The sequence below is a fragment of the Perissodus microlepis genome, chromosome 6 (genome assembly GCF_051167445.1).
Source record: "Perissodus microlepis isolate ML-2025 ecotype Zambia chromosome 6, ASM5116744v1, whole genome shotgun sequence".
NCBI classification, from domain to species: domain Eukaryota; kingdom Metazoa; phylum Chordata; class Actinopteri; order Cichliformes; family Cichlidae; genus Perissodus; species Perissodus microlepis.
Window position 1 is genome coordinate 32241809 of NC_140466.1, and position 22017 is coordinate 32263825.

The 22017-nt window shown below is 40.2% G+C and overlaps 2 protein-coding genes across 3 annotated transcripts; one reads left to right on the forward strand and one right to left on the reverse strand.

Annotated features, from left to right (window-relative positions):
- Positions 1-777: 777 nt before the first annotated feature.
- On the forward strand, positions 778-4572 carry LOC146386018 (protein CutA homolog). 2 transcript variants are annotated; one of them, XM_084932042.1, is made up of 7 exons: positions 778-858; positions 1290-1410; positions 1509-1657; positions 2260-2319; positions 2490-2535; positions 3851-3900; positions 4066-4572. In XM_084932042.1, exons 2-7 carry the CDS (start codon positions 1348-1350, stop codon positions 4163-4165), a joined length of 468 nt encoding a protein of 155 aa, XP_084788168.1. In that variant the 5' UTR covers positions 778-858; positions 1290-1347; the 3' UTR covers positions 4166-4572. The 2 variants fall into 2 exon arrangements, with proteins under 2 accessions (XP_084788168.1, XP_084788167.1); XM_084932041.1 differs by having other exon boundaries at positions 1345-1410.
- A 105-nt stretch (positions 4573-4677) lies between these two features.
- Positions 4678-20191, reverse strand: sst3b (somatostatin receptor 3b). Its single transcript, XM_084932040.1, has 3 exons — positions 20116-20191; positions 9584-10425; positions 4678-7019 (listed from the first exon to the last, which is right to left on the reverse strand). Exons 2-3 carry the CDS (start codon positions 10358-10360, stop codon positions 6348-6350), a joined length of 1449 nt encoding a protein of 482 aa, XP_084788166.1. The 5' UTR covers positions 10361-10425; positions 20116-20191; the 3' UTR covers positions 4678-6347.
- Between the last annotated feature and the right edge of the window lie 1826 nt (positions 20192-22017).

Genomic DNA, 22017 nt, shown 5'->3' on the forward strand with positions numbered 1-22017 from the left:
CCTTGTGATGCTCTGCCAGGCCTTCACATATTTGAGAGTCTCTCTGCTTCTCTTCTGTCTTCAGTGACTGTAACTCTGTTGGGTTGAGACCAAGTGACTGACTTTGTCACTGAAGAATACTCAATTTCTTTGCCTTAAAAAACTCTTCTATTGCTTTTGCAGTATTCTTTGGGTCATTATCCATTTGAACTGTGAAACAGCATCTACATGAATCTGAGCAGAGTATAGCCCTGTACACTTCACAATTCATAAAGCTACTTCTATGAGCAGTCAAATCATCAATAAACACTATTATTTCATGGAACAAAACCTGAACAGCCATCATCTGACAGTTAAACTGCTTGCCATGCAACAGTCATGTGGATATAATACATACATATTCAAGGTCAGGTACAACTATTAAATACAATATATTTAATATATATGGGGAATATTATAAGCTACAAGATTTGTTTTAGTTGTTGTTAAGTGTGTTTTCTGTCAGACATAGGGGCTGTTGTGGCTCATTTGGCTGAGCACGTGGCCTACCTATCAGAAGGTTTCTTCCAGTGCATTCACTGGGGTAAATGTTTGTGTGTGAGTGTTAGATAAAACCAATGTGTGTGTAAATGATTAAATTAAACGTATAAGATAGTAGAAATTATAGAAAAGTAACTAATTAGAAATTATTATTTATTTATTTTCCCGAAATTCAGAAAAAAAAAAATAAATGCAGAAATGTGAATTTGAATTCCAATTCCGTCTAGTCCGCTGTCACGCAACATACATGTCAAGGGCTTTTATTTTGAAAGGTAGGGGCAGGAAGGTTTACAGGAGGTTTCCTGTAGGGGTTGGGCAGTGACAGACTGCGGTTAGAAGGTAAGTTGCAAGGAATTTACATTATAGCAACACTTTGCACTCCAGCTGAACAACTTATCAGAGAGTTTTAGTGAGTCTGCCGTGCCGTGTTGCTCTTTCACACACTCACGAGCTTCTGCCGACGCCCAGCAGCTAACAGCTAACTGTGGTTACTAGCAGTGCAATGCTAAACACAACTCACCTGCAAGTTCAAACCCTAAGCCCCACAAGCGTGCAGTGTCACTGTGTAATATTTTAAACAAATATATACTTTTGGAGAACCGGCTGCAGCATTTCTACAGCCCGTTCTCTTAAACCAATGTCACGTATGGTCTGCTTTGTTGAGTGGAGCGTGTTGAATGCAAAAGTGTGGAAGTTAACAGAGACTTTCATGGTGTTTGCATGGTGTGACAAGCTGCTTCAAGTACTAACCCTTATGTAACTCTGTTTAGACACATTACAACAAAGGGGAAAAAAGCCTAAGCTTTGTGTGTCTCACCTGCTCAGGCAATGCGCATTGGTTTGCCCACAGCAGAGACACTACAGGGTGGATCCTTAAAAGCTTTACTTTTGGTGAGTGTGCGATTTCCTCTAACACTTGGCTCATCAAGTTAGGTAAAATGAAAAAAAAAACATGCTTTGCTCTAACGTTTATTCATTTCTCTCGTCAGACAGTGCTCCTGAGCGTGTTTATGTTCCAGCTGCTGAGGACCGTCGGACTGAGGGCCTTCTCCATGGCATCTGAGACATACACATCAGGCACACACTCTGCTGCCTTTGTCACCTGTCCTAATGACACAGTTGCTAGAGATTTAGCCAGGTGATTCAAGTGGCACAATAACAGTTCTGTTTATAATATATGCACACTAGACACTTTGTTAGGTACACCTTACAAGTACTCGGTTGGACCTGTTTTTTGGCAATAATTGAACAAGCTGCTGGAATCATTCTTCAGAGACTTTGGCCTGTGTTGACGAGATGGTTGCTGCAGAACATTCGTGCAAATTTCCTGGTCCACCACTTTCCAAAGGTGTTCTACTGGATCGATAGCTTGTGAATGTGGAGGCCACTTGTGTACATTGAACTCACCGCCACCTGTTCAGTAAAACCAGCTTGAGATGATTTGAGGCTTGTGATGTAGTTTGTTGCCATCAGAAGGTGTCGTGAAGGGTCTGAAATGGTCAGCTACAATATTCAGACAGGCTGTGATGTTTAAACCATTTCTTTTTGAAGCTAAGTGCTCCAGAGTATATCCCCCACACTATTAGACCACCACGACTAGTCTGAACCATTGATACAAGGCAGGATCCTTGCACAAATGTGCACGTTCAAGTAAAAAGTCTCTGTCTTCATTAGCTGGATACAAGGACCATGAGATGTTTTTCATCTGTGCTCATTTCATTCTTTTATTCTTTCTCACAGGGGTATTGTGGAAAAGAAGCTAGCAGCTTGTGTCAACATTGTCCCAGCGATCAAATCTATGTATGTTTCACATTAGCTATTCTTTAGTATCATGTTGCACTGAGCTTTCTTTGCCAGTGTTGTTTTTTGTAAATTATAGACTATATTTATACTGTTCTAACTAGCAGAGGTCTTCCTGCGTTTGAAGCTAGTACTTAATAACCAAAAATAATTGTGTGCTGTTCCTTCAGATATGAATGGCAGGGGAAGATTGAGGAGGACAATGAGGTGCTTCTGGTGAGTGCTTTCTGAGTACTGTTATATATTGGCTAGATGCAGCTAAAATCCATTTGTATGTCTTGGGGGCAAAATGTAATACAAGACTGTTATTATTTCAGATCCTATTATGGATATAGTTTAATTTATTAGTGAAATAATTTAAAAGAAAAAAAATCCTAATTTACAGAAGTATTTAGACCCTTTGATGTGATGCTCCAAGTTGTTGTCCGATTTCTAAAGTCTTGAGTGCTCCCCACAGCAAGCAGCATCAGTAATTGTGAGATGGAAGACGTTAAGAACCACAGAGACTCTTCCAAGAGTGAAATCAGTCACAAAATCATGTTGGTACTTGGTTACAGGGGCAATCAAGACTCAGTCCCTCCAACAGAGTTTCAGAAGACCTCAGGAGAGAATTGTGAAACCTTTTGAAAGGTGGCTCAACTGAGCTCCAACAGTTAGTTTTTTTTTTTGGTAGAGTAGTTCAATGGAAAACAATATAAGTAAATGCTATTATCTAAACTTCAACCAAATGATTTGTAAGAGCAAAACCAAAAAAGACAAACTCTAATATTTTTTGCATTTAAGTCCAAATTCTGTTACCGGTGAACACAAAGCACTGATTATTGGCTACGGTACCATCCCTGCGATGTAGCATGGTGGTGGTAGCATCATGCTCTGGGAATACTTCACAGCAAACAGGGATGGGAGATGTATCACAATCAGGGGGAGAATGAAAGCTACTAAATAAACAGAGGTCCTTGAAGTAAACCTGCTGCAGAATGGGACGTGAAGGAGGGGCAATGGTTCAAAAAACTAATCCGAGACACTTCTAGAGTAACTTGAGGACAGAAAATTGAACCTGGAAATAAGATTATTCTATAGAAGAGCTATAGTTTTTAAGCTTAGGTTGTGACTAAATGACTGTCAATATGAGCTGTTAGTAGATAGACTCTGTCCTACTTTCTGTAGTCACTGTTAGAGGGAACAGCACTGATAACCATTCTCAGCTGTGGGCAACATTTCAGTATTTAATATAAATATTTTTTAAAGCAAGTAAGTCCTGAATGCACCTGTGAAGACAGCAGTAAATGGCAGTACTGCTTTTTTGTGGGGTGTTTATTAATGCAACATGTTTTAAAATGTGCAGAGGCAGGTTTCAGGATAGATCCCATTATTTGTCTGCTTACTCTGACATATTAGGTCATGGTCTCTTAGAACATGGCGAACTATATTTTTAAACTGTTCAGCACGAGTTTTCTCCTTCATGAATTTGATTAAATGGAAAGGTAGTATGTCTGAAGTCCTGTTTGACACAGTGTCTTTCCAAATCTAGATGATCAAAACAAGAAGTTCCAAGGTACCCGCTCTTGCTGAATATGTCCGGTAAGTTTGTTTTAATATTCAACACATAAAAATCCTTCCTCCAAACAGATCGCACTAGAACATTGCGTTCATCATTTGCTCCATTATGTCACGATTCATGCAGTCACAGTTTTAACTACTGGCTTTTCTCTGTTTATTTGACTCATAATGGATTGTCCTCCACAGCTCTAACCATCCCTATGAGGTGGCTGAGGTCATCAGCCTGCCTATTGACCAGGGTAACCCGCCTTACCTTAAGTGGATTGGAGACATTGTTCCTGAGTAAAGGTGGACAGTTAGATTAGTGGAAGAATTTTGGGATGATGGATGTAAAAAAAATTATATAATACAAAAGTTCATTCTTTTCAAACACACCCCCGTTACAAAAAAACCTGTCCAGATTTGTAATTATTATTACAAACTGCATTAAATGTTGGGATTAAAAACATGTTCTGAAATATTTGCAATGCTTCTTTCTCCTAGCAATGAGCTGAGGCTTGTAAATAACTGCCTTCCCTCTACTATGTGGACCTCTAGAGGGCAGCAATGTTTTGTCCTTTTTCAAAGTTAAACTGGTGCAGAATTTAACTTTATCTCGGTGAACCCTGAAATGTTTAACGTGAACAGACATCTGTTACATCTGTTATGTCTTTAATTAATTTTGCATTGTGAAATAAAGCCAACGGTTTTTCATTGGTTTTAAGCATTTTTTTGGTGAGCACGTTATGACGGCGTGACACTTACATACATGCTACATACATATGTTAGGCACATACTATATACATGTCCATATGTTGTGAAGTAGGTTACATGACTTTTTTTCCATACAATACCTTTTCTTTCTTTTTTTTAAACATTCTAGTTGGTTAAAGTAAACATTTATTTAGCCTACTGTCACTACTTGGCTTTAATACTTCACCATAGCATTAAAAACATCACTGATAATACAAAGTTTTGATAGTGGAAAAAAGACTTAAACAGACGTAAAACACCAAGATCACAATAAATGACAAAACGTCCTAATTTTTCAATGTGACTCAGTTTCTTTACACTGACTAACACTGTGTAATGCTGAAAACTATGCTGCTCATTATGCTAAAGTTAAAGGAACACTTTAATCAAAGTACAACATAAGGTTTTAAACTTGTGGGATATTGATCTGGTTAGTTAAGCAACAGAGGGGGTTGTTCATCAGTTTCAGCTGCTTTGGTGTTAATAAAATTAACAACAGGTGCACTAGAGGGGTAACAATGAGGCAGGCACAAAAACAGGAATCTTGTCTTTGCGGACTGTTTTTCACTGGTTTTGCACCTGGAAAGTGTCAGTGTCACTACTGGTAGCATGAGGCGATACCTGGACCTAACAGAGATGCACAGGCAGTCCAGCTCCTTCATGATGGCACAGTGGGTGTGGGGAGACATAACCATGGAGGGATGCACAGACCTCTACAGACTAGGCAACAGCACCCTGACTGCCATTAGGTATCAGGATGAAATCCTTGGACCCACTGTCAGCCCCTACGCTGCTGCAGTAGGTCCTGGGTTCCTCTTGCAGTGAGAGTATGCAGGCAGTTTCCTGACAGAATTAATACTCTTTGACTGGTCCTATGCTTGGCAGAGCCTTTGAATTCAGTCCTCTGTAGGCTGATAATTTCCATCAATTGATATGGTATTCTTTATCTCTAACATGTTACCCAGTCCTTATCAGCTGAGATCTGATGTGCTTTCAAAGTGTTCCTTTATTTTTGAGCACTCTAAATATATAGCTTTACAAAATTAACAAAAATTTAACTTTGACTTATTAAACTCATTAAACATTCAAAGTTGAATAAAAATCACAATTAATGTAGAGATTTTTAACAACAGTCTATCTATTTAGGTCACTAGCAAGTATATTTATTATTGCACTTGTTCTTAAGCTGCGACCTAAAGCATGGTTTTAGTTAACCTTAAAAAAGAAAAGTAATTGGTTGATCTCCACGCATGTACACCAATTCAGGTGAAAATGATGCACACAAGCCTGACTGAGACGTGTGTTTTCTGAAAACAGTGCTAATTATCTTTGTGGGCTGCTCTCAAAAGCCAACGCAATAAAAGTAAACAGCTGACATTTTTTCATTCCACAGTGGGTCATTAGTCATGTGGTTTCCCACTGGGGCATGATTCATTTAGTGCATTAGCCATTTCAGCACAAGAAGTTTCAGAAGTAACAGTCTGGTTCAAAATAACAGCGATACTTACAAACAGTGGTCATTTAGGCATCTTTGTGTGTTTGTTGTGTCCTTCAGGTTTCATTGTGCCTGCCGCTATAGTTTCTCATGGTTAGATTAAGTTGTTACTCTTTTAATTTGTGGCAAAACACTTGCATTAATGATGCCAGACTGTTATCATAAACTGGCATTAAAACCAACTTCAAAGACGCTGTAATACAGCAGGTACCCAAATCCACTGAAAATGGGCAAATTTCTGTTACAGGTAGCTGATATCAAGCACAGAGTTTTGGTCCAGGAATTCTTCAGGTGACCTACTTCTCTTACTGGCCAAAGAGGACACTCCCTCAGCAGGATCAAAGCTTGCACCCTGGTCACGTGTACCCCTCTGTGTGACCTGTGTCCTTGAGTCCTCTTTTACTCCGTTCTGATTCCCATTCTGTGATGTCTTACAGATTTCTCTCATCTGTATAGCACCTTCTATTCCACCTATTTCCTCCTCTTCTTCATTTCTACTACTTTCTTTCCCATGCACGTGAGTGATTCCCTCACTTATTTGCTGTCGGAGAACAATGCCGCCCCACTCCTCCGTGGGCCTCTGGGCCTCGATGCCGGTTCTGTCGTTGCTGTTCACCCTGCGCGACGTGCGGCACAGCGCCTTCCTGAAGCCCCTCTTGAAGTTGTCAGACAGAAATCCGTAGAGTATGGGGTTGGCGCAGCTGTTGGCATATGAAAGGACAACAACAAAGAAGTAGAGGCCCCTGAAGTCTCCAGGCAGGACCACAAGGAGGTTGAGAATGTTGAGAACATAGAACGGCAGCCAGCAGAAGATGAACACCGCCACAACAACAACTACCATCTGGGTGATTTTACGCTCTGACTTCTTGCGTCTGGAGGATGTGGCCTGTGCCCGTTTTCCAACACTTCTTACCTTTAAAGGAGAGGAAAGCAAATACCCTCAATTTAAAAACAGGTTAATGAGAAAGTCTGTCCAAAATGTATGCAGGCTCATATGAAACTGATACGCAAATTTTTGCAGATACAGATGTTTTTTTTACAGAAAGAAAGAGACTAGTGTACCAGATTAATCCTGTTTTCTGGCCTGTCCGAGGTCTACCCTGCCCTTTGCCTAATGACAGCTGGGATAGGCTTCAGCCTCCTTAATGACCCAGTAGTTAAAAAGATGGATGGACAGATGGAGGAATGGATGGGTGAATAGATGGATGGATTTCCTGAAATAGAAAAGTCACTGAAATAACGTAAACTGTCAAACAGTACACAACTATGACAAACAGACAACACTATCTGAGATCCTGCTGGTGGTTAGAGAGGATAAATGGTAAAATGGTAAATGGACTGTATTTGTATAGTGCTTTACTAGTCCCTAAGGACTCCAAAGCGCTTTACACATTCAGTCATCCACCCATTCACACACACTGGTGATGGCAAGCTACATTGTAGCCACAGCCACCCTGGGGCGCACTGACAGAGGCGAGGCTGCCGGACACTGGCGCCACCGGGCCCTCTGACCACCACCAGTAGGCAACGGGTGAAGTGTCTTGCCCAAGGACACAACGACCGAGACTGTCCAAGCCGGGGCTCAAACCGGCAACCTTACGGCGAGCTCCCAACTCTTGAGCCACGATCGCCCCATATACATGATTCTGTTTGTTGTTTAAACATATTTATCATCCTCCTGTGCCATTAGTGATATTAACAGAGTGTAGTCCATTTACGTTGGACTTCAGCATCTACACATTTGTTGGCAGATTTTCTGAGTAATGTAAGTTTAGGAGGACGTCACTGTGGAGAGGAGTGAGTTTTTTTTTTTTTTAAACAAAAATAACCGAGACAGAGTTTTAGTGTGGAAGGAGCCATTATGTTCCCAAAGTTCATTTATGTTTCCCAGAGATGCAGCAATATGATTCACAATGAGTCAACATGAGCAATGTTAATCATGACTGCAAAAAGATTAGCAACAGTGAAAGTGGAAGATGAAAAGTTATAACCTTGTTTACATATAAACAAGTTACAGTAACAGTGTATATACACACTCATGCAGATACCGATCAGGCATAACATTATGACCACAGGCCACAGGTCCCCCTTTTGATACCAAAACAGCCCTGACCCACTGAAGCATGGACTCCACTGGACCCCTGAAGGTGTGCTGTATCTGCAACAAGATTCTAGCAACAGATCCTTTAAGTTCTGGAAGTTGCGAGGTGGGGCCTCAGAGCTTCTCAACCTTAAACATGTTGTTGTACTCCTCAAACCAGTCCTGAAACATGTTTGCTTTGCTGAAAGAGGGCACAGCTTTGGAGGCTGCGTATTTCTGTTGCTCCGTGGTTCAGTTTTGTGCCCATTTTGGTGCTTTCATGAATGGACAGAGGTCAGCACGGGCACCCTGACTGGTCTGCAGCTATGCAACCCCATGCGCTGCACATGACCCTGTTGCTGGTTCACCACTGCTCCTTCCTTGGACCACTTTTGATAGATACTACTGCAAGCTGGGAACCCCCCACAAGAGCTGCAGTTTGGAGATGATCCAGCCATCACAATATTAATATTATTAATATTGCAGACTCACTCAAATCCCTGTGCTCGCCCATTTTTCTGCTTCTACCTCATAAACTTTGACTACAAAATGTTCAGTTGCTCCGTAATATATCCCACCCACTAAAAGGTGCCACAATAAAGAAATAATCAGTGTTATTCACTTCACCTATCAGTGATCATAATATTATGCCTCATTGGTGTATACTGTTAAAATTAGATACTCATGTTAAACATGACCCAAATTTGTAAACCTTGCGGCCAATACATGTGCAAGTAATCGCTGTGCACAGTGAGGTTTAGGACAGTGTTTACTGCTTGTTTATCTGTGTAATATGTAAGAGTGGGGACATCGTTAATATGGTCATCTCATGCTCACAGCTCTGGCTGTGAGCACAGCCACCGCCTGCTCTTTCAACCTGTTTATAATGAACAGAAGAAAGCTGGCTTAAAGTGAGGGTGGCTGTTATAACCCTAGCAGGCTCCCACAGGTTCAGCTGCCACCCATTTCTCCTGAGGAGCCAGTGTATAGCTGGATACAAGCTTGTGAAGAGCTCCTCGGTGTACGCCAGTGTCAGTACTGTGGTGACCTTAGGTGTGTGTTTCCCAGCCTGCAGAGGCTTGTGTAGTGATGTGCTTTGACGTATTTGACGATGAGTTTAGCGCTGTGTTTGAGCTAGTAGTGAGCAGCCAGTGCCCTATGTGAGAGTGAAGTTTTTCTTTGATTAACCATTTCTTGTCTTTTCAGCAGATTCTAGTCTGTTGACATCCTTTGTTGGAGTAATATAACAGTATAGCTGACTCGTTATCTGTCCCCTGAGCTTATCATTGTTAATCCCCTCATCCCCTAGCCCTTTCCTGAGGGTGTAAGAGTGGCCTTAAAGGAAATGGCTTTTTTTAGACAGTGGATGAACAGTTAATTGTCAATCAAAGTCATACCTTGATGACGATCAGCAGGTAGCACAAGCAGATGACCAGCAGGGGGCAGAAGAATCCAACAGTGCACGTGTAGACAATAAACGATGTCTTCCACACTTCTGCTGGTTCAGGCCACACGATGCTGCAGTTCCCATCATCCTTCAGCACGTCCGCGAACACCACTACCGGCAGCACCACCACAAAGGACCCCGCCCAAACTGTGCCACTGATAGCCTTAGCCACGTGGGGGCGCCGCCACCAAGAAGAGCGGATGGGATGCACCACAGCCAGGTATCGGTCCACTGACATCACAGTTAGACAAAAGATGCTGGTAAACTGGTTGATGGCATCCACTGTCATAACCACTCGGCACATCAGAGAGCCGAAAGGCCACGAGAGCAAAGCGTTCTGTACCGCCAAGAAGGGTAGGCCCAACATGAAAAGCTCATCTGCAATGGCTAGATTGAGGATGTAGATGTTTGTGACTGACTCGTGTTTTGTGTAGTTGACAACAACATGGATGACCAGAGTGTTTCCCACCAAGCCAACGACACAAACGATGCCATAAATGAGTGGGATGAAGATTCCAGCCAAGCCAGGGAGGGATCCTGGTTTACTTTTGGTGCAATTTTGACAGGAGCTGTTAAGGAGAAACGAAGTGTCATCTTGGTTGAAGCTGTGAAGCGGTTCGGAGGGAGTAGAAAGGAGCAGGAAATGAGAGTAGGAGGGGGCAGAGGTGTTGCTCCAGGTAGCTGTAGGGACTTCCTGAGGCAGCAAAGCAAACTGGATGAGCTCCATCGAGGCGTTAACGACTATCAGGCAACAGTTGTTGGTAAGCTCACATCAGTAGAAGATCAGCAGCCCTACAGAAAGCAAAGTTAATTAATTTAGCACACTTCATGTGGACATGAAATATAAAGCAATTAATGCATTAAAGGTGTATTCTAACATCTTGGAGATGTCCAGTTAATCAACTCTTCCAACAAATCAGCCGTGTTGGTTGTTTGTCCACTGAAATGTGTCTGTAAAGCTATAAAGTTTCTTCTGGGACCTTTTCTGAGTTCTGTTTTCAGTTTCTGTTCGAGCAGATCTGTTGTTGGAGAAAATGCTTCATCCTTTGTAGCATCCTTTACATCAGGGGTCCCCAATCCCAGTCCACGAGGGCCGGTGTCCCTGCAGGTTTTAGATGTGTCCTTGATCCATCACAGCTGATTTAAATGGATAAATTACCTTCTTAACATGTCTTGAAGTTCTCAGAGGCCTGGTAATGAACTAATCATCATTGATTCAGGTGTGTTGACCCAGGGTGAGATCTAAAACCTGCAGGGACACCGGCCCCCGTGGACTGGGATTGGGGAAACCTGCTTTACATGGTAGAATAGACACAGCACACAGTTTGCATGCAATTATACACACTGCAGCAAACTTGTTGCTTAACTTTAAAATATAAATATAGTACATAATAATAGTTTTTGTCAAAGTATAGAATTTATGTAAAACCCTTAGGAGTAAGAAAGGTGCTAGGTGTTATTTAGCTTAGATTAGCACCATTAACGATAATCCAGGTCCATGAAACTTCAACTAAACTGCATTATAATTGTGTTTTAGAGTTTTAGAGGAAACATCTAGGCTGACTGTGTAAAGGTAACAGATTTCCCATCACGTCTTAGATTGTTCTTTGCTAGTATGGACTTTAAATTATTATTGGATAGACAGCAACTTGGGAAGTCTTGTTACCTTGAGGTTGCCTGGAGACAGCCGGCACTCAAGTGCTGTATTGTTCTTGGTTTCAAGTGGGCAGGAGACTTTTGCTGCATGTTTAGTGTTTATGTCTTCTCTGTAAAACTCACAAGTGACATTTTTTTGCATCTAGACAACAATACTATATAACTAGCTAATGTGAGCTTTAGGGGTATTTATATGTTTTAACAGGCTTCTGTCAAAAATAGACATGCAAGCACTATTACATTTTTCATCTTACTATTGGCAAGAGAATGAGTGAGCCAGTTTAATAAAATATAAAACTGTGTCTCTAAAAGATATGTAGTAAAGAAAAATAAAGCATAGGAAAAAATGGCATACACAGCAGTAAGAGAGAATGAACAGGCAACGACATGTATTGACAAAGACACACTTTTCTATGTACACATAACGTTGACTGCTGCTGATGTTGGACAACACCTAAAAGTTTCAAAAGTTTGGCCATATCTGCCCAGTGGCTTGATGAATACTAAGCTATTAATAAACATAACAACCTTCCTTCCGTCACAACAAAACAAGCGAGCACCAGAACACAGACATAAGGTATTTAGTTTTATTAGTACGAGACTTGTTTATGAAGCCATCCCAGCTTCTTAATCACCACTGTTCCACACACAGGCACACCCTCATCCCTCACAGCGATGGTTAATAATTGGTGCTCTGGTAGGAACAAAATGCACTGACCTATGGGGGGAAAAATAGCAGAGGCATATCTTCTGCGACCTCAACTGAGTAAAGTACATTAATGCAGATGTGAAGATGAGCGGAAGAGCGGGGAAGGTAAGGTGAATTATATACACTACTAAAGAATCCCCCAGAGACAGTTACTTTAGATTAAATTAAGTACAAATATTGGCAGCACACAGGAAATGTACACACTTTGAAGCATGACTGAATTCTCTTTCAGTGTTTGGAGATTTTTTTTGCTTTGCTTTAATTACATTTCATTCATTACAACCTAAAGGGCACCAATACCACCAGTGGAGAATAAGACCACAGTGTTCACTGGTCAAACACGTGATCAAATCATGGTGAATGTCAATCCCTATGTACAGTTTTTAGACCAAACCTAAGAGCCATCCATAGGTCATGACCTCAATTACTAAATGTAAATGCCAGAGGATGGTATATGCTGTGGATCTCAACTGCTTAATGCTGCTACTGCTTTTATGAAGCAACTGGGTAAAGACAAGAAGTCGATAAATATAGAAATATTAACCTGCTAGGAGTACCTAATATCGAATTACACTTATACTTGGGGTTATTTAGGCTTTTAAAACCTCATGTTTAAATCAGAAATTATTCAAATGAAAGAAGGCTAAGATTGATTTTTTTATATTGTGTGCACATTGTGTAAGGAGTCTTTAGTGAAGAGATCCTATTGTGACATCATCATATAAGGGAGTAGTGATATATTGAGCTGTACTGGAAAAATCCCCTGGAGGGAGTCTAGACGGTGGTGATAGCAGCGCAGGGGTGAAGGATGATGCTGGAGATCTGGATGGATGTGATGTGGAGCATGACAAAGGGTGAGATTAATGGATGGACCTGAGGACAGAGGTCCTGATTAAAAGTGGAGATGAATGGGGTGGAGGAGTTTTCCATCAATCTGACAAGGAAATGACCACAGAGAGCAGCAGAGGCTTAGACATTTTTTAAATGACCACAGTGCAAAAAATTGGATAAGAGACAGAAACTATGATAAACACAGAGAGGAACATCATCAGTCAGTCGACTTTATAAACTAGGTGCTGTGTGAGAGGGAACATGAATGGGTGGTATAAACGTGAGACAGTCTTCTTGACTAACCTTTGACAGGCTTCGTATCACAAACAGTGCTGTGATTGTGAATATGGAGTTGTACAACGTTCAGGTGTCACACTGTACAAAGACACGGAGCTAAAATGGTTCAACAGATTAAATCGAGGCACCAATTAATTCTCTGGCCTCAGTCATTGATTTTTTTTTTCCAGTCAGCGAACTTGAGTGACGTATAAAGAATTTCAATAAGTCCTTTTCAATAAAGCGTATCAGGAGTACACACAAAAGAAAAGAATGTTGTAATGCAGTAAAAGTGGTTTAGCAAAATATTAAAAATCAGCTAAGGCACAAGAGCCAGTGTTCACTCTTAAATCCTGTCTCCATGAATAAAAAATATTAAAAAAAAATTATCATTCTGGTTTTTATGGTTCCAACATTTATTAAAAAAAACAGTTTTGGATTGATAATGAACAAATAGTAGGAAACCAAAACTTCTCTGTGGTTACACATTGTTTGTGACTATTTGGAGTGCGTTCTCTTTGTAATCCAACCTTGTGGCTAGTATGTGCATCATTTATTAAGCTTAAAAAAATCCACAATTACCTTTAAGTTCTGTCCTTGTCTCTCTATGCTCCCTTTTCCTCCTTCTCTTTCCTCTCATTCAGCAGCCAGTCACAGCACAAGGCTGCCCCTTCCTGAGCCTGGTTCTGCCACATGTTGCCTCTTATTAAAAATGAGTTCTTCCTCCTCTCTGTTGCCATGTGGTTGCTCACAGTGAATTGCTGGGTTTTTCTCTATGATATTGTAGGATCTTTATCTTGTGATAGAAAGCACCTTGAGGCAACTGTGGCTGTGAATTGGCACTATAATAATAAAATGGAATTGAACATATAAAAACTATAGTAATGCAATTCACATCCATGGTTAGTGAAGACAAATGATTTTCTAACATATCACTGGCTTCACATCACTATCATAACGAGAATATCTGTTAATTAATATATAAAAGGGGAAATAACAAGTTTAATGGTTCCATAACACAAACTGGAGTAGTTGCAGGTATCCTTTGTTTTTTTTACTCACACCATACATTAGATAGTCACTGAATGTCCCACTGAGATGCGAACAGTCAGCAAGGCTAACCTAATCACACACACACTCTCCTACACTCTCCTCATTTTGCCTTTGCTATTGCCTCCCACCCTAATCTCTGATAAACACAATAAGAGCAGACTGACAATTTTTCTTCCTGAAGTGCATCACTTCTCTTGTCTGCCATTGCACGAGCAGCTCTCTGAAAACCCTCCCAGGAGGTGTTGCTATGGTAACATAAGGTCAAGACAAGGCTTAAAGGTCCCTGCATGGAGCAAATTGACGAGATAAGTGAGAGTCTGAATGACTGCTGATTGAAGAGTCCTTGCATTTACATTCAAATACAAAGAGTATTGTGTGTGAGAGGCCAGGTGTGTGACAAATGTATTTGTGCATGTGTGTACACAAAACCTGCCCTCTGTGCATCTGCAGAGTGAAGATAATATAGTCTTAGAGATCTCAGGGTAAATTTATGTTAACTGGTTGTTATTTAAAGTCTGATGTTAGCTGAAGTGATGATTACAATTCTAAATGTTCACTTGTTTGCTATACATATCTATATTTATGTGCCATTTGTGGCATAGAATGGAATATGTATAGTTTTCAAAGCAAATCTTAAAATAATAGGCTCAACACAAAATATGATTGAGCTACTGGTTTGGCAAATTTTGCATAGTCTGCTCTCTCCTAATACAGACATACGGAGAAACAGAAGCTAGAAAGTTTGTTAAAAATAGGAAGGTACTTACTTTTTTATTATTTCACATCTCAAGGATTACTCTATCATTCTGGCAAACAAGGTTATACAGTCATATGGCTTACTAACTCAGTGTTCTGGTTCACTTTCCCCACTTTTTACCTCATTTTGTGGCTGCAGCAGGGAAAAGCAAATGCCAAGCATACAAATTTGAATATCAAACACATTTGGAAAAGACTCAAGACTGGATCGAGGGAGTGAAACGGTAATCTTCTGTGGTTTCGTAACCTTATCATTCTGTGCTAGCAGGAAAAAACTTAAATGACGTTGAAGCTGTGCTGAAAAAATAAATGTAGAAAAAAATCTCATGCGTAACTGAAATATGTATTTTGCCTGATCATTAAACTTTAATGGTAACTTACTGGTTGTCATTTACAGTAATTTAACTATTAATAATAAGTGAATGCCATATGCCACATATGAGACTGAATAAAAAAATATAATACATATTAATTTTACAAAGTGACACAATGAAAAAGAATAAAAAATTAAATTTAAAACCTTGATTTTTGATTTTTTAAAATTAATAAATTGAATGTAAATATATTTAAAGAAAAAAACGCTGTTTAAGTGAGACAGCACAGGGTTTACAAATGAACTGGTGAAATTGTACCTATTTGCTGAGGCAGTACAATGAGAGGCCTGGGTGGGGTGACTGTAGCTCCGGAGGTAGAGCAGGTCACCTACTGATCGGAAGGTTGGTGGTTCGATCCCTAGCTCATGTATCCTTGGGCAAGATACTAACCCCAGGTTACTCTCCGATGCATCCATCGGAGTATGAATGTGTGTGAATGTCGATAGAAAGCATTCAGTTTAGAGACAGTGCTTGTGAGATTGGGTGATTGTGGCATGTTGTATAGAGCGCTTTGAGTACTCTGGGAGAGTAGAAAAGCGAGAATAAGAATCAGTCCATTTGTACAGTATAATTTGAGGCAACAGCAGCAGTTCCTAACCTACCGAAATTATGCAACGCTTTCAAACTGTCGGTGGTCCTTTCTATCCACTTTTTCACTACACACTTTAACGACATTACAGTTCAATGTGTTTTTTCTTAATCTCATCAGTCCTATGTTTTCCTGTGCTGGCTTGAACACCTTTAGGCTTTCACGTCAGAGACTTTCTCATTGCTCTAATTCAACTCTGACTAAACTCAATGCTGAAAACTCAGTTTGTGATTACCAACAAATGCATGTCACTTTGTTCCTCACGAATCAGTAGAAAATAAAATCCACTTTCACTGAAGCCTCAGTGTATTTCAGCATAGGCTTTACAGTTAGCCTTTGAATTAGCTGAAGCCAAGATGTCATCTTGAGATTTTCAGAGCTTTTTCCAGAGAGGAAAGACTATTATACTGAGTCATGCACCACCTCAGCAGTTATTGTGCCTCGATGGAATTCACTGAAGGTGTGTGTACTCATAACTGGATGCCATGGCTGACACTGCAGGACAACACACTTCTCTACTCCCATATCGATCATTCCAGCTGTTCATCCACAACATCACTGAATCCCAAATTCAGTTATTTCCATAATGATGCTTGCTCATAACTGCAAAGCGACACTAGCAGTATTGTACTTAGAGATTAGCTGGTGAAGCGACAATTGCTTGGCACATAATAACCCTGGATACTATTGTTATGGTTTCTGCTAATGAAAATAGCTTGCACCTGCTGTGAGCTTCAGCTGTTGTGTCTTTCAAAGGAACAAGCTGAAAACTTTAAAAAATCCACATTCATGCTCACAGCGGTTTGGTGCACGATGCTTTAATAAACACTTTTAACATCAGTTTCCATGTTTTTTTTTTAATGTTTTTGTTTTTTTTCCCATCATGTTGTACAACCATCAATTTGGCTTTAACCTCTCATATTTCTGGTGTGATTAACCACTCATAAAGACAAAAGAGAGCATAAGAGACGGAAAAGAGATGTCCTTGAATAAATTTCAATAGTTGAATTTTTGGAAAGCATTTATACTAACATTAATGGTGACTCTCTTTATAAGAGGCCTGGTGATGATTACATGGTTGATACTGGTGGTAAATACATGTTTCCTCCTCACTGAAAACTCTGTTGACGCCTGCGTAATACCTCGTAATTGTTCAATCCACAGCTTGGAACAAACAACCTCCTGATGCAATCTAGAGGCCACAAGGTACCCATTAACACAGACGCCTGTCTGGCAACTGTTTCGTTGGGGAAGTGAATGCCTGCTGATTGCCCAAAGGGCCGCTCATTATTGTTACATTCACTAAGTGCATTTTAGGGCATTTCTATTGTTTCTTTTAATGTCAGTCTGGTCTTTTCTTTTTTTTGCCACCCTTATTCCTAGCATATAAAAAATAGGACAGGAAAAAGCAAAGACTGCAAAGGCTGCAGAGGGTATCTCATAAAGGGTCATGGGAAATGGGGAAGAGTAACCATCACTCACTGCACAAAATAGATTTCAAAGCCTTACTTATCATGCTGTCATTAAGAAGGTGCCAAGGAATTGCAGCATAAACTGTATACATTTATGTGCATCTGTCCATTTATTTCACATGGTTTATAATGTTAGTTATAATTGTGGATACAACTGATCATCACACGACGGTGATGCTGCACAAAATCATCACTTGAATTCCTTGCTGCGACGCTTTGAGCTTGGACATGAACACACCTAAGTATACTTCGTGTAGACAAAACATTTAGAGACTGGAGCTTGAAACACACTCCTGCATCTGTGAATTTGCATTATATGCCAATAAAATACAACACTAATGCTAATGACACACACATTTAAAAAAAGCTTACCAAAGTAAGTACATTCTAGGTTGGCAGCAGTCTCCAGGGTTAGGGTAGCTAAAGCTGCTAGCAAATACTAGGTAACGCCTCAGCTAGTTAAAAATCACTGAACATGTTTGTGCTCTTTTGGACCATTTTAACGAGTTTATCTGGCAAATTATATGTCTTCTGTCACAAAAAGGTCTGTGACTTAAATTGTAATACTGTATGAATATGCTTCAGTCTATGTATGCAAGTTGCTAATCAAGATAAACCACATTAGCTGCTAACTAGCTGCTAGCACTACAGCCTCTCATCCAAATATGGCCATTGTTTACTTCCAAAGAAAAACAATGGTGACAGCCAAAATGCCAAACTTGAAGCTTCAAAGCAGTAGTCCACAAAAGAGTATGTGCTCTTGTTGTGATTGGGTCCAAATTTTATGTACAGTGTTTGACTTTAGGTAACATTTAAATAGTGATAATATTATCAGTGTGAAATACTGTACTTTTGGTTTACTAAATTTAGCCTATTCAATATCTACAGTTACTAAAAATAGCCCCATCTTTGCAAGATAGACCAGTAAACATTTGTAAGTTACTTTAGCCCAAAGTACAAAGATCCTAAGCTTGTATTTTCACAAAAACACATATATGCTTTCAGCAAGGCAAATACTTGGACTATAAATATTCATTTGTGATATTTCTTTGGGGAAAATAGTGGGTTTATGATGTGTGTACACTGTTTATGACATGTAATACACAGTAATGTTCTTTTTTTTTTTTTTTAAAGCAATTTCACTCGAAGCAGGAGAGCATAGATTGAGCAGAGATACACCATCAGCTAATTGGCTATCCATTAGTCCTACTCCCTCAGGGAATCTACTTCCTCTGTTGCGGTTTAATTAACAGATTTGGACTGGATCCAGTCACCTCCACACCGCTGCCTGCCTCCACACTTTTTATTACAAAGCTGACAAGTGCTCACAGATTGCACAGAGTCTGATCAATAATCTTACAAGCATGTCATGTGGATCAAAGATCTGCAAATGCAAACATGGTCACAGACCGGTTTTGGTTGTATTTCAGTTTTTCCGAACGACACATATGGATGGACTTATCTAAGGATAGATAAACACGCAGGGAGGTGTTCGTGTGCACACATGAGTCATTTGGCCCTAAGGCAGTGACTGAAGTTAAAAAACACAGGAGACTGTGCAGCACCCACAGTGTCACACTGCTTGTGGAGGGTAGATTTTTGGGAAGGTATACAGGAATTTGTGGGGGGTGCATTAATGCTTACATGCATTGCCACAGTTCTGCTAAAACCAATATCAGCAACACTTTTATCCTCTTCCTACACAGCGTGCAGGACACATGCAGTTTATGAAAAAAAAACGTACCACAGGTGAACAGACGAGAATGAAAAGCTTTAAAAGCTAAAGAGTGGTGACCAATTAAATTAAAAGCTCTGTTTCCTCGGACAGTGAAAGAAAGAGAAAACAAAGGGTCACGTAGAGGTTAATTATTTTTTACCTGTTTCACAGCAGTCCATTAATTCAAGCAGCAGGGCTTCAATAACAGTGTTCTAAACCTTATCAGTGATAGTGGAGCAGATTTCATATTCCTTCCTCTTCTTTCCTCTTTCTTTTATTTCCTCTCTACCCTGTTGTTGTTTTCCCCTCATCTCTTCTTCTATCCCCTACACTGCATGTCACCCTTCTTCATCTCACTTGGTTTCTCCTCATCTCTTCTCTCGTGACTCCTATTCCTCTTAATTCTGCATTTTTTGTTTTTAGTTTGAGTTCAATTTCTATTCCAGTCCCCTTTTTGTATGTGTGACCCTTTAGAGCAAATCAAGGCCTCCACTTCCACCTGTATCATTTTTAAAAGCCACATACACAAAAATCCTAATTTTTACAGTAATTCCAGGAGTTCTGTATCAGCAGCAGACAGATGAGCACCGTGACTGATAATGTTTTTGGCTTGCTGCACCTCCAGAGACACGGCGCGAAATATATCTCACATTAATAAAGAGTATTAGAGATTAAAATAAATCCCACCAATACACAGCAGCAACTAGGACAAAACAGAAAGACACGAGCAACACACAAAGCACAGACTGCTAAAGTGAACCTAAACACGGACACCAGCCACCTTCACCTGATGTATTTACATGTAAGCACGAGTTTATGACTGTGTGCTGTCCGCTATCACAGGTGAATTCTGCAAATAAAAATGTATCCAGCTGACGGCAATGGCTGCTTTTGTTTGGACGAGCCATCAAGTTTATGTTACTAAGTAAGACAAACTTAACGACGCTTCATTTTCACAGGCTTGTGTTAGCGGCAGTGTGGATTAAAAAGGTTGTCCTGCACACTCTAAACAGAGACTAAAGACATGACGAAGGGAAAAAAATACTTACAACTATCCGCTCACTGTTTTTCACCGGTCTGCACTTCAGCTGAGAACAGACTCACTCGGAGCAGTGATCAGCGGAGACTGTCTCAGAGCTCTGAGAGCTGAGGGGGTTTGTAAGAACAGCCTCCACCTACAATACCCACGCGCGCACACACGCGCCCGTGTTTCTTTTTTTTTCTTTCCTTCTGTTTTTTGTTGGAATTTCGAGGACCCTGCAGACACGACGTATTAGCAACTCTCTTAACCAATACAAACCCCAACCCTAGTTCTAGAAACAGTTTTAGATGTTTTAAATATACATTATATTATAATGGTTATGCTCGGCTTAATCACATCCTGTATTATCCTCTCTCGTAGCTGAGCAGCGAATGTTGTGGAAATCTGAAATAAATCAGGTTTTCTCTTTGACTTTTATTTGACTTTGCATTGGTTCAAATTACCAGCAGGTCCATGTGCTTTTTTACAAAGCACCTCCAATATTTACACATCACTGCCACGATCACAGAATACGGTCAGAACACTGTGTGCGAAAGATAACTGATGTATGAGCGTGTGGTATACCTGAAAGATTATTCTTTGCCCTCATAACACAAAACAATACTTTAATCCAGCTGAAATAAATAAAATCTGTTTATTTATTCAAATTATTAGGAAGCTATGCTCATAATAAATTGAATACATACCAATCAAGTACATTTCATTTGGCCAGATTCCATTAAACTTTTTTCCTGGACTTAAAAAAAAACAAAGACACAGAAAGTTGACATGTAATTAAATTAAAATCAGCATTTTGAGCATAAATATTTTCTGAGTGCATGAAGACAGAATGACAAAACATGGAGCCTTTCACTGAGTCAGGTCAGCTTCACACAGTCTTAAAATTTCCCATTACACTAATCAGTTGTTAATACCTTTGCGGGGAGTGCACAAATGAACAAACAGCTAAGCACCTGAATCTCTGGAGCCATTACTCATAGCAGCAGCTTTGGAAAACCATCACTTTATGCTTTTTAAACAAGTGCCATTAACATAGGTTCAGCTTTTACTTTTTGTGCACTTAAATTTGAGTCCTCAAGACAAATTGGCGGTAAGAAGTACTGTATAACAAAGTACAGGGATAGTGCTATCACAGTGTCACATATTTTGCACAAAGCAATTTTAAAAAGCTGTGTTTGTTTAGACATTTAATTCTGATTCAGAAATGCAAACAAAGTGTTCAAAAATAGAAATTCATACGAACATAGCAGGCACTTTGCTTTGCTCTCTCGTCTTTCTGCCTCTGTGAATAGCTGTAAGTAAAAATGGAGGGGCCATTGACTAACAGTCCATGTTCAGACCAGACTTTTTAACTGAACGAGGCAGTCACTTTACGACCGTCAGCCAGTGCATTTCACCTTCCTCCTTAGCAATAACTAAGGCAAAAATGCAGTTCAACCCAAGGCACAGTGAGAATGGGCTTCATGAACATGGCTGAAGCAAATGTCATGTTCACAGAGTGAGATATGCTGAGTGGTGCATAAGTAGTTTGGGTCTCCTTAGAGAGTACTCTGAAGGTGTGCCTGCATGTGTGTGTTCTTCTATTGTCTGTCATTCCAGCACACGGTTCCAACATTGTTACTTTTCAAGCACCTACACCTGTGCGGCAGACTCACACCCAAGCTCCTGCAGTGGGAACTCTAACCTTTAGTACATGTGTCCCCACTCAGCCCCGTGAGATATAGCAGAACCATCAATTCAGAGTCTGACACTAAGGGTGAAGACGAGCCTGACCATTGGTCTGCTCCAAAACAAGCCCATAAGCAAGCTTTGAAATATTATGTTACAAAATTGTGAAACTGCGACATGAAATTTGATTTGAAAATGAAATTCATCCTGATTAGGAGCTGTTATGATCTAAATGGTGTTC